This window comes from Rhineura floridana, chromosome 20 (assembly GCF_030035675.1).
Source record: "Rhineura floridana isolate rRhiFlo1 chromosome 20, rRhiFlo1.hap2, whole genome shotgun sequence".
Taxonomy (NCBI): Eukaryota; Metazoa; Chordata; class Lepidosauria; order Squamata; family Rhineuridae; genus Rhineura; species Rhineura floridana.
Window position 1 is genome coordinate 8,997,169 of NC_084499.1, and position 14,099 is coordinate 9,011,267.

At 45.2% G+C, this 14,099-nt stretch overlaps 1 protein-coding gene across 6 annotated transcripts in view; it reads left to right on the top strand.

The window, feature by feature from the left end:
• Positions 1-14,099, top strand: part of BRINP1 (BMP/retinoic acid inducible neural specific 1) — a 140,245-nt gene that overhangs the window by 100,904 nt on the left and 25,242 nt on the right. For all 6 annotated transcript variants that reach the window (XM_061603771.1, XM_061603776.1, XM_061603773.1 and 3 more), the window contains 2 exons: positions 5,486-5,655; positions 10,478-10,583. In XM_061603771.1, coding sequence (XP_061459755.1) covers positions 5,486-5,655; positions 10,478-10,583 — 276 coding nt within the window. The remainder of the gene's footprint in view (positions 1-5,485; positions 5,656-10,477; positions 10,584-14,099) is intronic.

A 14,099-nucleotide genomic window follows, 5' to 3' on the forward strand; every position in this document is an offset into this window, starting at 1 on the left:
GGACAAGGGGCCCACTGATAGCCTGTGCCAAAGGGCCCCCATAAACCTGGAGCCAGCCCTAGGACAATGTTTACTTAGGGTTTAAAACTGGTTTTAAATGAGTCCTTGAACTCTAATAATGCCCCTTACTTGCCATGGTGGAGGACAGAGAGGGCAATGCAGCAACTTGCCTAATGTACAAAAGGAAATTTGACTATTGCTGTTCCACCCATATTTCCTTCTGGCCCCATCCACCATTGGTATGTGGCCCTCAGAAGGTTGTCCGGACGGGAATGCGGTCCTTGGGCTATAAAATGTCTCCCATCCCTACCCTACTCTTTATAGAATCATAGAGCAGAATCATAGAATCACACAGTGGGAAGGGGCCTATAAGACCATCGATGCAGGAATCCAGCTTAAAGCATCCCTAGCAGGTGGCTGTCCAGGTGTCTCTTGAATGCCTCCAGTGTTGGAGTTTCATGTACGTTTCTGTGATAGGGTATATGGTCTGAAAGTCCGTGAGGTCGCTGCCTTACTGCAGCTAAGCAGGCCTGGATCTGGACAGTGTGTGGTTGGGCAACTGACTCTGGGAATGAGTCAGTTTGTGAACGGGTGACTGGCCCAGCTTTTATACAAGAAAAGCAGACTATAAATGTAAGTCAATAAATAAATAATGTTGGGGCCTTTGCACAGGATAGCTGTATGTGCAAAGGTTTCCCCTTGACCCAGAATCTTGCACAACTGGTATCCCGAGGAGCCTTGTCATGGACAGTTACATGTACACAGGCTCTGTTGCTACAGATGGCTGCATTCTTCAAGAGGATTGGGGGCAGCTGGGGCTACTTCAGGTGTAGAGAACCCAGGGTTTTAACTCCAAAAGGGGATGGCTAGTAATGGCCACTATACAGCCAGTGTGTTATAGTGGTTAGAGCAGCCTTTCCCAACCAGTGTGCCTCCAGAAGTTGTTGGACCACAACTCCCATCAGCCTCAGCCAGCATTGCCAATGGTCAGGAAATATGGGAGTTGTGGTCCAACAACATCTGGAGGCACACTGGTTGGGAAAGGCTGGGTTAGAGTGCTGAGCTAGGACCTGGGAGATCAGGGTTCAAATCCTCACTCAGCGGCACAGCTTTCTGGGTGACCTTGTGCCAGTCACAGTCTTTTACCCTAGCCTCCCTCATTGGATTATTGTGAGGATAAAATGGTGAGGGAGGAGAACCATGTATGCCATCGTGAGCTCCTTGGAGGAGAGGTGGGATATAAATTGAATAAATAATTAAATAAAATAAAAGGAAGGGTCTGGTTGTTAAAAACATGCCTGTCTGATGGGTTCAGGCCTCTCATACACTTGAGGAATGCAGGAACTATGAGTGTGGATGGACAGGAAGGGTTAGCAGAAGATTGGTGCTAGATTAGAAATAAAGATGTGCTAGAATTCCACCCAATTCAGATTTGGTACTGAATTTTCAATGAATTTGCTTATTCTCTATTGTTGCGAATCAGATTTTTATGTAGCCTCTAAAGTATCGATATTAAGAATGATAATTTTACTGATTTTTTTATGTATTGATATTTCCTTTCAAAATATCAATATTTCCTTTGAAGATATCAATATTTCAAAATATCGATGGGAAAAAATGGATCAGTAAAAGCAGCGACTTGCGGACAAAGAGAAAACGCTAATCAATACTGGCCTGTTAGGTCAACGGAATGCTTTTGTTCTGGCACTGGCCAATGGATCCCATCCCTAGTTAGAAGAGACAGGCTGGCTTTGACAGAATTAGGATATACTTTGCTAAACTTTTCTTCACAGAAGACCTTGCAAACATCCGTTCAGTTGCCACCCAAACCTAGATAATATGACCTGAATAAATCCCATTATTAAAACTTGGTTTTGGCAGCAGGGTGTGACAGTTGGTGATGGTGGGGAGGGAAGAAAAGATTAAATCCAGGACAGGCTTAACTTTCCTGTTGCTCCCACCCCCACCATGCAGATGTTTTGGACTCCAGCTCCCATCAGCTCCAGCCAGCATGGCCAATGGTCAGGGATGATGGGAGCTGCAATTCCAAAAACATCTGAAAGGCACTGGGTTGATGAAGGCTGGTCTAGGATTTTAAATATTCACATGGAGGGGATAACCTATTTTAGCCAAGGTGATTTTTTTATTTATTTTTATTTTTATGGTTTCCCTAATTTGCTCTCCAGACAGAAAATAGCTATCAGCGTGCACATACGTGTTCTAGTGGGGTTTTTTTTTTACTCATGTAGACTCAGACTATTAGTCCATCTAGCTCAGTATTATCTCCGCCGACTGACAGCATCTCTCCAGGATTTCAAACCATGGTCTTCTCAGTCCTGCCTAGAGATGTAGGGTATTGAACCTGGGACTTTCCGGATGCAAAGCAGCTACCACTGAGCTACTCTGCTTCCCCCTATGTGTCACCTTCTCCCATGCATGGGAATGCAAGTCTGAATGCAAATAAACTGAGTCTGAATCCTAGCAAGAAGGAGGCGCTGTGGGTTGGTGGTTCCCGAGTTTGGATTGGTCAGTTGCCTGCTTTCCATGGGGTCATACTCCCTCTGAAAGAGCAGGTCCGTAGTCTGGGGGTGCTCCTGCATCCATCTTTGTCGCTAGAGGCCCAGGTGCCCTCAGTGGCTAGGAGTGCCTTTTCTAGACAGGATAGACAGCTGTGGCGGTTTCTGGACCAGGATAGCCTGACCACTGTTGTCCATGGACTGGTAACCTCCAGGCAGGATTACTGTAATGTGCTCTATGTGGGGCTGCCCTTGAGGTTGGTCCTGAAGCTGCAGCTGGTGCAAAATGCGGCAGCGAGACTGCTCACTGGGGCAGGGTATCATGAACATGTCACCCCGCTGCTGAAAGAATTGCACTGGCTGCCCATTTGCTAACGGGCCAAGTTCAAGGTGCTAGTCTTGGTGTACAAAGCCCTATACAGCTCAGGACCAGGATACCTGAAAGACCGTCTTACTCCTTGCATACCCAGTCGATCACTGCACTCTGCAGGTGAGGGCCTCCTGCAGATACCATCTTATCAGGAGGTTTGTTCTGCACAATATAGGAAACTGACATTTAGTGTGGAGGTACCTACCCTGTGGAATTCCCTCCCCTTGAATATTAGGCAGGTGCCTATTCTTTTTGGTGCCTGTTGAAGATCTTCCTTTTTCTAGAAGTTCTTTAAATTGATACCTAATCCCAGTTTGCGTCTGTGTTGGAATTGCTTTTTAATGTTTTTAAACCTTTTTTTAAAAAAATGTTTTTAACCTTTTTTTAAAAAGATGTCTTGAAAGCTTTTTAAAAATGTTTTATAAATGTATTTTAAAGTCTGTTTTTATTATATAGCCATGAGAGTGGCTCTATACTATAGCCAGTGTGGATTTTTCACATTCCACAATGTTAAATTGAAAATACCCCCCATGCCATTCTGATGCTTCCCATAAGCTCATTTCAAAACAAAACTTATAGTCCTGAACTCAAAAACGGTTGATTAACAACCCTCTCAATTTTCATGGCAATAAACTAAACAGTCAGAAAGAATCAAGAGTCCAAAGTCTAAAGAGCGAGAGAGAAAAACCCAGACCCCTTTTGGATTTTCTTCTCTGAGAGTTCTCATAATCTGTTGAAATTCATTAAAAATCAGCCATGTTCAGAGAGTACCTGTAATCCTGTTACTGACCTTGCCCCATACTCTGACCCTCATCTTCTGCAGTTTAAAAGTTAAAAAAAAAAAGCCTGGCTGATTTTTAATTAATTTAAGAAATTTTGTATTGAACTGAATGATAATGTTGGCTGTGTTCAGTAGGAACCAACTATCAGTGTTCTAAAAGCCAGACTCACCGCTGCTTGGCTTACCTAATCAGGGGGCCACACCCACACCAGACTTTGATTTCACGTGAGACAGTCATGGCTTCCCTCAGAGAATCCTGGGAAGTGTAGTTTGTGAAGGGGGTGGAGAGGAGACTCCTATTCCACTGACAGAGCTCCAGTGGCCAGAGTGGTTTAACAGTCAGCCATTCTGATTGAAGGTCTGTGAGGGGAACAGGGCATCTCCTAGCAACTCTCAGCATCCTTCACTAACTACACTTCCCAGGATTCTTTGGGAGAACCCATGACTGTCTAAAGTGAAATAAAGGCCTGGTGTGGATGTGGCCAGGGACAGCTTTGGTTTAAATTTGGGTGGGAGGCTACATGTGCCTGCCGTAAAATAAAAAGGTGGGGGAATCCCTGAAAAACGATGATACTGTTCACAATGTTTTCCTTTTGGAAAGAAAAGGGGCTTCCCCTCTGTCCAGGGATGGGGGGCAGATTAAATTCAGTTTGCATTTCAAGGCGAACTGACCTCATTAGCCCTTTCCGAAAAATATGCAAACTGAAACACAGCCATCCTTTCACATTCCCACTTCTCTGAATTTTGTAGTGAAGTTCTCCAGCCATATATATAAGGCTAAAAAGTGCACATAAATGCATATGTTCGTGAAATTAACATGCAAAAATACATTAGAGAAAATTGTTTTGCAAAAATCTGTGTACTGGACAAAATTGTTTACAAAAATATGTATATCTGGAGAAACAAGCACTAAAATCCTGATGAGTTTTCGTGAGCCTTTTTTAAAATAAATAAATAAATGGCAAACTGATGTGGAAATGTGGAGGACTGAACTTTTAAGACTGGAAAAACGAGAAGTGGAGAGGAATCAAAACTGACAAATTCTCCCATTTTTACCTGCAACAAAATAATGTAGTTTGGAGTATCTCTGTTCAGAATTCCAGCAGCCAGCCATGCCTGTTCATGGATACTCCATTGCATGTGCACATGCATGCACACACATGCAGAGAGAGAGAGAGAGAGAGAGAGAGAGAGAGAGAGAGAGAGAGAGAGTTTTGTAGCCGCTGACTACTTACTGAACTTTTTGTTTACATTTTTTCTCCCTGCTAAGCACATCAGAACTATATGAGCAGATAGTTGTGCATGTGTTTAGCTTAAGTTTGTGAAAAATGTGTGTGTGTGTGTGTGTGTGTGTGAGTGAGAGAGTGAGTGAGTGAGAGAGAGAGAGAGAGAGAGAGAGAGAGAGAGAGAGAGAGTTGCCAAGACAAAGATCTTGACCCTAATTTTAAGGTTATTCTGCAGACAGTGTGTCACTGCTGACAAGCATGTCTAAGTCCTAGAAACTTTTTCTTTTTAAAAAATGGAAGCTGAGCTCCTCCAGATTCTTGATGGTTGTCAGGTTTTGCAAAATCTCATACACTTATCACTTTAGTCTTGATCCCCCCCCATCTGGGAAATGATGTTTTTGTTGATTATGGTGAAGATGGCATCGATGGGTAGAATGTCAAATGGCAGGTTTGCACTGGGATGCAAATTGTGAGGCATTTCATGAGGTTCTTTTTCACACTTGGGATGCAAGCAATTAATCCTATGTGGTGACATTTCTCCTCCTCCTCCTCCCCCCATTCATATTTTCTTCTGTTTTTTTTTCCTTACTAGGAGAGGAGGCTTTGACCATGTACATGGACAAAAGCCGACTCGATCGAAAGTCGGGCAATGCAACCCAAAGTGTTGAATCTCTTCACCAGCTTGCCTCCTCCTATTTTGTGGATCGGGATGGAACCATGAGGCGTCTCCATGAGATCCAGATCTCTACTGGAGCAATCAAGGTATGATTTTGGTTGCATGTGTTCACTGGGTGGTGATGTTGGACTGCAGAGGGAGAGAATGGAATGTCCTGCCTGGAGGGAATGGATGTTTGGAAGCCTGGAGAGCGATGCATCTTTTGGGAGGGAAGTCATACACTGCGGCATTTTGTTGCAGGTAAGGATGGAAGAGAAATTTGATTCCACTCGTATTTAAAGTTCACTCCATCTAATTTGCACTGCACATATCAGGCTTCTTCTAGTAGGAAGGGTGGGATATGAATTTAATCAATCAATCAATCAGTTAATAAATAAATAAATAAACTTAAACACAGACATCCTTCAAAAATTGCACTTCTCCAAATTTTGTGATGCAGTTCCCCAAATGAACAATTCCAAACCTATATACTAGGAGAAAGTGTGCATATTTTAGTGAATAATAACATAAAATGCAATACAGTATGTTTGGGGGGATTGCTTGTAAAATATGTATATTAGGCCAAATTATATACACAACATAACATGGGAACGTACAAGAGTCTGCTGGATCAGCCCAGTGGCCCATCTAGGCCAGCATCCTGTTCTCACAGTGGCCAACCAGCTGCCCCAAAGGGAAGCCCACAAGCAGTATTTGAGTGCAAAGAGCATTCTCTCCTCCTGCATTTTCCAGCAACTGGTATTTGGAAACATACTGTCTCCCACAATGGAGGCAGAGCATAGCGATGATGGCTACTAGCCATTGATAGCTTATCTTCCCTGAATTTGTCAAATCCTCCTTTAAAGCCATCCAAGTTGGTGGCCATCCCTGCATCTTGTGAGAGCAATCTCCATAGTTTAACTGGGGGTTGGACTTGATGGCCTTATAGACCCCTTCCAACTCTTCTATGATTATTCTATGATTAGAATACTATTCTATGATTCTATGCACTGTGAAGAAGGGCTTACTTTTGTCCGTTCCAGATCTTCCACCATTCAGCCTCATTGAATGTCCATGAGTTTTAGTGTTATGGGAGAGGGAGAAAAACTTTTCTCTAGCCACTTTATCCATGCCATGCATAATTTTATACATTTCTATCATGTACTAAATGTTCTAAAATGCTGACACATTTTCATGTATATATAGAGAGAGAGTTTTGAAAGCAACAAACAGAACTCCCAAGCTTGCTCTGGATCCCTATACCGTTAATCACCTAAAAATATATGTACATAATTGTGACCCTCCGTGGCGCAGAGTGGTAAGCGGCGGTAATGCAGCTGAAAGCTCTGCTCACGGCCGGAGTTCGATTCCAACGGAAGGAGGAAGTCGAATCTCCGGTAAAAGGGGTCGAGGTCCACTCAGCCTTCCATCCATCCGTGGTCGGTAAAGTGAGTACCTGGCATATGCTGGGGGGTAAAGAAAGGCCGGGGAAGGAACTGGCAGACCTACCCCATATATACGGTCTGCCTCGCACTATAAGTGCAGGGACACCTTTACCTTTTTAATTGTGATTAACAAAACAGAGGTTTGTATTGTTCTACCAAAATGTTTCAGCTGCCGCCTTCATCAGCTGCTAACATATGAATGCTCTTACCAAGGTGGCGGTTATAGAGCTTGGAGGATGGAATGCTCAGAGGGGCTTCCTTTGCAGAAGCTAAGTGATAATGGTGCTGTCCTCCAGGTTAAAGCCATGTGGTGCCAATGTGTCCAGAGAGTAAATCCAAAAGTTCTCCCTTTTGGTCAGTGCTGCTGGATCTGTTGGCATCTCTATCGCTGTTATAGAAAAGTCCAAGCTGTAGCCCTCAGTATTGAAATGTTTTGCAACTGATTGCTCCACTTTTTTTGTCACTATTGCTGATTTGTGGTTTCTGAAGCGTGTAGGTCAGTTGTGGTTTTTCCTACATACTGGATATGACATCCTGGTCTTTTACATTTGATGACATAAACTATATTGCAGGACCTGCAGGTGATGTTCTGTTTGATGCAATATGTCCTGCCTGTCCTAGTGCTTGTGAAAGTGGCTGTCTCCCTGAGGTACACACAGGTGATACAGCATTTGGAGTGACAAAGATGAGACCCAGGATTGGTGATAGGTGGCTTCAGTACAGCCCTCACTAACAGTCTGTGCAAATTAGGAGGCTGGCAAAATGCTATAACAGGAGGCTTGTTGATGGCTCTGGCAAGATGTTCAGAGTTTGCTAGCAATGGGTAGCTCTCCCTGATTGCTCGGTGATAGTTAGGAGATGCTAGCTAGAAATCTACCACAAGTGGAATCCATTGTTCTTTGTTCTTTGACACTTCATTATGATGGAAGAGGTTTTCTCTGGACAGAATAAATTTTCAAATATATATATATATATATACACACACACACACGACACTGATGAGGAAATGTGGGGAATTGAAGATTGGAAAAATGAGAAACTGAGCAAAAGTGACACATTTGCCAATCTCTAGTTGTAGGTCCCACTTGCACATCATAAACAAAAAGGCAGGGGGGGTCTTTTGAAGGCCCTGCGGGAGGCTGGTAATGGAAAATGTCCACTCCCCAGGACTTCCGTCGTCGCTGATGGTAGTGGCGATATGCATCCTCCAGGTGCTGACCTTCAAAAGTGCTGTGACATAGCATCATTCTGGAGCATTTGGAGGGAACGGGTTGCTGTCTTGAGAAGCTCCGCTGCCACCGTAGGGAGTGGCAAAAATATAAGCAATAAAAACAGGACTGTTGCCACTGCTACCAACAATGGTCCTGCAATATAGTTTATGTCATCAAATGCAAAAGACCAGGATGTCATATCCAGTATGTAGGAAAAACTACAACTAACCTCTGTGGAGTTTTTTTTTTTAAAGCACTTGGCTTCCTCCCAAAAATCAGCCACTGCAGACACACATGTGCAGAAACATGTCTATGAGTGTCTCTGAGCAATAGGCAGAGGAAGAGCCAATGAGAGGCAGAGCCAATTCATTCTAGTTTTCCCCACATCCTCCTCCTCTCTGCTGAGTTGTACAAGGGCAACACTGAGGCTAAGGAGGAATGAGCTGACAGCAGTGCCACCCCCACTGTACTGGTTGTAAGTAAGGAGGCAAGTAGGAGGGTCAGGCTGGCAGTGCCCCATGTGCCCTGACAGACCAGCCTCCCCAGCTTCTGAGACTGTCCAGCTCTGGCCAACACCTCCCAATACCCAACCCAGCAAAGAAGCCTGGCATTAAGTGGAGTGATATGGAGGTGGAGATGAACATCTACATTCAGAGAGAGGAGCTTGCACAATGGCATCTGTTGTTCCAGCCTAGCCTTTTGTGTTGTGGGCTTAAACGCAGAAGTCTTTTCACTAGCTCTCAGGTGTGTCAGCAACAAGAGCTGACAATGCGACTGGACAAAAGGTTCCCAGATTGAAGTGGTCAGGGCTGCAGAACAAGGCACGGGAGAGCAACTAGGGAGGGGGGCAGACAAAGGAAGTGAAAATGGACCCCCAGATAAAGCCCTTTTCTGTCCATAAAATCAATCTACTAGTACTGGAGGGTTTGGGGGTGGGAGAGAGTGAGGAAAAATCACATTCCCTCAGCAAGGGAGCAATAAAGCGATTGCAGACTGCAGTTTCTACAAACACAGTCACCTTAGTCATAGGAGTCAGACTATTGGCCCATTTAGCTCAGTACTGTCTACACTGATTGGCAGCAGCTCTCCAGGATTTCAGGCAGGGAATCCCTCTCCCAGGCCTACCTGGAGATGCTGGGCATTAAACCTGCAATCTTCTGCATGCAAAGCAGATGTTGTGCCACTGAGCTATGGCCCTTCTCAATAAGGTTTCTCCTCCATCATCATGTCAACAGGCCAAGACGCTTGCTTTGCATACTAAAGATTATGAACCCTGGAAGCTCCTGATGGTCAATCCTTGACCTTCCAAGATTTGCCCAGAGGAAAAGATAGGTTAACTTCAAATGCATCAGTGGACAAGGGTTTGATGGTGTGGTAGCATGGTAGGCAATGCCTTTGTGATCTGCTAGTATGCTCAGATAAGGAAAAGATGAATTCTTAATATCAAAATATGTATTCCTTTATAGCAATGGTGGCTAACCTGTGGCCCTCTAGATGTTGTTGGATACCAACTCCAATCAGCCCCCAAGCAGCATGTCCAATGGTCAGGGATGAAGGGAGTGGTAGTCTTGCAACATCTGGAGGGCACCAGGTACCCCACCCATGCTTTATGCCTTTGGATATTTTCCTCCCAGAATTACCTACATTCTACCATCACCACCACCACCTTGAACTGGTAGAGAGGATGGAACAACTGCCCTATGAGGAAAGGTTGCAACGTCTGGAGTGTTTTAGTTTAGAGAAAAGGCAAGCAAGAAGAGACATGACAGAGGTGTATAAAATGATGCATGGTGTGGAGAAAGCACACATGGAGATATTTTCTCCCTCTCTTATGACATTAGCACTTGGGGGCATCCAATGACACTGAATGTTGGGAGATTCAGGACTGACAAAAGAAAGAACTTCACACAGTAAAACTATGGAATTCACTCCCACAGGTAGTGATGGCCACCGACTTGGATGACTGTAAAAGAGGGTTAGACAAATTAATGGAAGAGAAAGAGATAGCTATGGTGGCAAGACCTTTCCTCCTCTGCCGGTGGCAGTATGCCTCTGAATACCAGTTGCTAGCAACTGTTGCACCTAGGGCCTGCTGGTGGACTTTCCATAGGTATCTGTTTAGCCAGTGTGAGAACAGAGTGTTGGACCATATGGACCTTTTGTTTGGATCCAGCAAGGCTCTTCTTACGTACAGTTCTCTTATTGCTGAATTGTCTCTAAATATCATTGGCAAATTGAACAATGTTGTTATCTTTTCCCCTCTGCTGCTCTAGGTCACTGAAACACGGACTGGCCCATTGGGCTGTAACAGTTACGACAATCTGGACTCTGTGAGTTCCGTCCTTCTGCAAAGCACTGAGAGCAAACTCCACCTGCAAGGTAAGGAGAAAAGGACATCTCCGCATCCAGAGGAAAACTTACTTGATCGATTGCTCTGATCTCCATTAGGTTCCTTCCCTCGGATGTCCAGTGACCCTTCCCTGAATTTTTGTAGGGTTAAACAAAGTTCCCCCTCCCAGAATCCACTTCCCTGTTCAAATGGAGCAATATTTTGGGGGGGGATTAGCTACATGTTTCATTTGGGGGGGGTTATCGGGTGGGAATAATTATGACTTGTTTATGCTTCTTTTTTAAACTTTGGCTGCATATGCACCATACAGATAAAGCACATTTCCCCTCCAACAAAAAGGATCCTGGGGCCTATAGTTTGTTGAGGATGCTGGGAAATTTCAGGGGTAAACTACAGTTCCCAGTTTTTTGGGGGGTGCTTTAAGTGTATGGTGTGCATACAGCCTTTGCTTTGCACTGCCTCCTGGTGGCTGAGAGCCCCCTCCTCCTCCAGACAATACTACATCACCTCCACTCCACACACAGACACAGACACACATATGCTGTGAGCCAAATATTCTGAACGGAGAACTTTCAAGACAGCCTTATTCAGGATTTCCTGTTTTCCTCTTTGTTAAAACAAGTCTAGAGTCACTTGTGATTGTACAAGGAACACTGTGGTTGCAATCACTCTGTTCAAGGGTCAATGAATGGAAAGACACTGGGGTAACTGACACATAATACAACCTTACTCTAAAATGTTGGGTTACATCCAGGCTTAGGGTGCATTCCAAACCCTCTTTGTGCCAGGCTGTGGGAGGGCAGGGCTTGGATTGGGTGGAGGCGTCCTTCCATCTGCCTTCCACCTTCAGAATGACACCAGAATCACTCCTGATATACAGGCAGGTAGAAGTGCCAATGGCTGGTTCCCCACTGGTGGCAGCCAGTGGAAAGCCTCAAAACAGGGCATTCTGGGGAGGGGCTGAGCCAGCTTGAGATCCATTGGCTTCTGTCCCTACCTCACTCCCATCACATGATGGCATCTGGACCTGATGCACAGTTATCTGCCTGCCCTCCTTCTGCTGTAGATGTCATGCTCAGCACATCTGTGGATTCACCAGTGACCTACTGTTCTGTTAAGCCCTGCCAGGCAGCGGGCAAAATTTGGATTGCACCCTTAGTCAGGCTTAGGGTAGACCCCTTCAAATCAATGGGCTTTAAGTTACCATTGATTTCCACGAGCATATTTTAAGTGTGGTAAGCGGCGGTAACACAGCCGAAAGCTCTGCTCACGGCCGGAGTTCGATTCCAACGGAAGGAGGAAGTCGAATCTCCGGTAAAAGAGTCGAGGTCCACTCAGCCTTCCATCCATCCGTGGTCGGTAAAATGAGTACCCGGCATACGCTGGGGGGTAAAGAAAGGCCAGGGAAGGAACTGGGAATCCCACCCCATATATACGGTCTGCCTAGTAAACGTCGCAAGACGTCACCCTAAGAGTCGGAAACGACTCGCACTACAAGTGCGGGGACACCTTTACCTTTAAATCTAGATGCAATGTGTTATTTTATCCATCTTATATTATTTAGGGAAACTGAGGCTGTAATTCTATACACGCTTCCTTGAGAATAAGTCCCATTGACTCTACATGGCAGGCTGTGATTCTCCTACTGTTCTGTCCTTTGCAACTCAGGTTTGTTTTAGGCAACCTCACTGCTATACCTTGGAAAAAAAGAGATCTCAGCTGGTGAGAAGTTCTTGCCCTTGCTCATCATTCACCTGTGCCACTCGCAGTCTCTAGGCTAGGGGAGAATAGCTTATGATCCCCCCCTCCCAGTTGGTGTTGGACTGCATCTTCCATCAGCCCAGTCAGCATGGCTAATTGTCAGAGATAACAGGAGTTGCCATCCAGCAAAATCTGGAGAGCTGCAGCTTCTTCACCTTGGCTATAATGGCAACAATATTCCTTGCCACAGGTCTCACCCAGAAGCAGCTGAGTTTCAGGGACATCCAGTGTGAAGATGTGTATTCAAGGGCACTCCCTGCCAAAGAAATTAACCAAGCATGGTGGGTTCAGCCCATGACATTCAAAGGGTGAAGACACCATGCACTGAAGCATTCAGTGCTGCTGCTGATCGCTTAGGTCAGAGGAGGGGAGCCTGTGGCTCTTCAAATGTTGTTGGAGACCATCTCCCATTAGCCCCAGCCAATGGTTCAGGATGATGGGAGCTCTAGCCTGACAATATCTGGAGAACAACAGCTTCCACACCCCTGCTTTAGGCCAAACTCTGCTGCAAGCTTCCAGCTTGAGACCACAGATTGGTTGAAGCACAGATAAACGTCACCCTCAATAAATCCACTCCAAAAGATCCCAGAAGTGCTTGTCATCTTCCTTTCCCCCCCTTTCCCAGCTGTGCACCTCTCTGTTTCTCCTCTGCAGTTAAACTGCTGCCCCTCTTTCCTCCAGTGTTCCAGTCCCTCTGGTTGCCAGAACTACAGCTAAATTATATTAGGTAGCAGAACTGAGAAGGATCTCTATCTGACTTACTGTTCACCAGAGTGGCAGGGGAAAGGCTATGGCTCAGAAGTAGAGTGTCTGTTTTGCATACAGAAGATCCCAGGTTCAGTCCCTGGCACCTCCAGGTAGGGTTGGCAGAGATCCCTGTCTGAAATCCTGGAGACCCACAGTCTTTCAGTGTAGATAAAGGGTAGCCAACTTGGTGCCTTCCAGATGTCACTGCACTAGAGTTCCCATCATCCCTGAGCATTGGACATGCTGACTGAGGCTGATGGGAGTTGGGGTCCAACAACATCTGGAAGCCACCATTTTGTCTATCCCTGGTCTAGATAGTACTGATGTAGATAGACCAATGATCAGACTCAGGATAAAGAAGCTTTCTATGCCCCTAAAGTAGAAAAGATGGACCAGCGGAATGCCATTCTGGTTGTGAAGTTCCTTTCTTGTCCTTTCCTTTCAGACCTTGCAGCTCAGGACAATGAATCTCTAAGGGATGTTGCTCTTTTCTCCAAATGCTAGTTTGTGCTTGGCTGCTAATCAGATCAGAGGAGACTTAAGTTGCGATCCATTACCTGCGGCCCTGTGAATAATTCTTAATGAGGCCTTGCACAGCAGCTGAAAAAGAGAGGCAAAGATCTTAGCTAATTATTCTGAGAGCCACCTTCTACATTGCAGAGAGGGAGAGAGAGAAGGCTGAAGCATAACTTCAAAGGTCACAGATTTGTTATAAGGCACTAGCTTTAGTCTCCCAGCTGAGGAACCTCTGCTGGTCTTGCTCATACAGGGCTGTCAGATAACTGTATCAGAGCATTGATCCATTCAACCAGAGTTGCTGGCAGTGACTCTCCAAGGTCCTTTCCAGACCTGCTATTTAAGCTCCTTTACCTGGAGTTAAACCTAGTGTCTTCATCATGGTAAGCACATATTTCACCTTTGAGCTGTGACCCATCAATCCCAGGATGGTCTACTATTGTCTACTTCATCTCACAGAACATAGTTAAGCTACAAAATATGTTTCCACAAGATGTAGTGGTGGCCACTGATGTGGATGG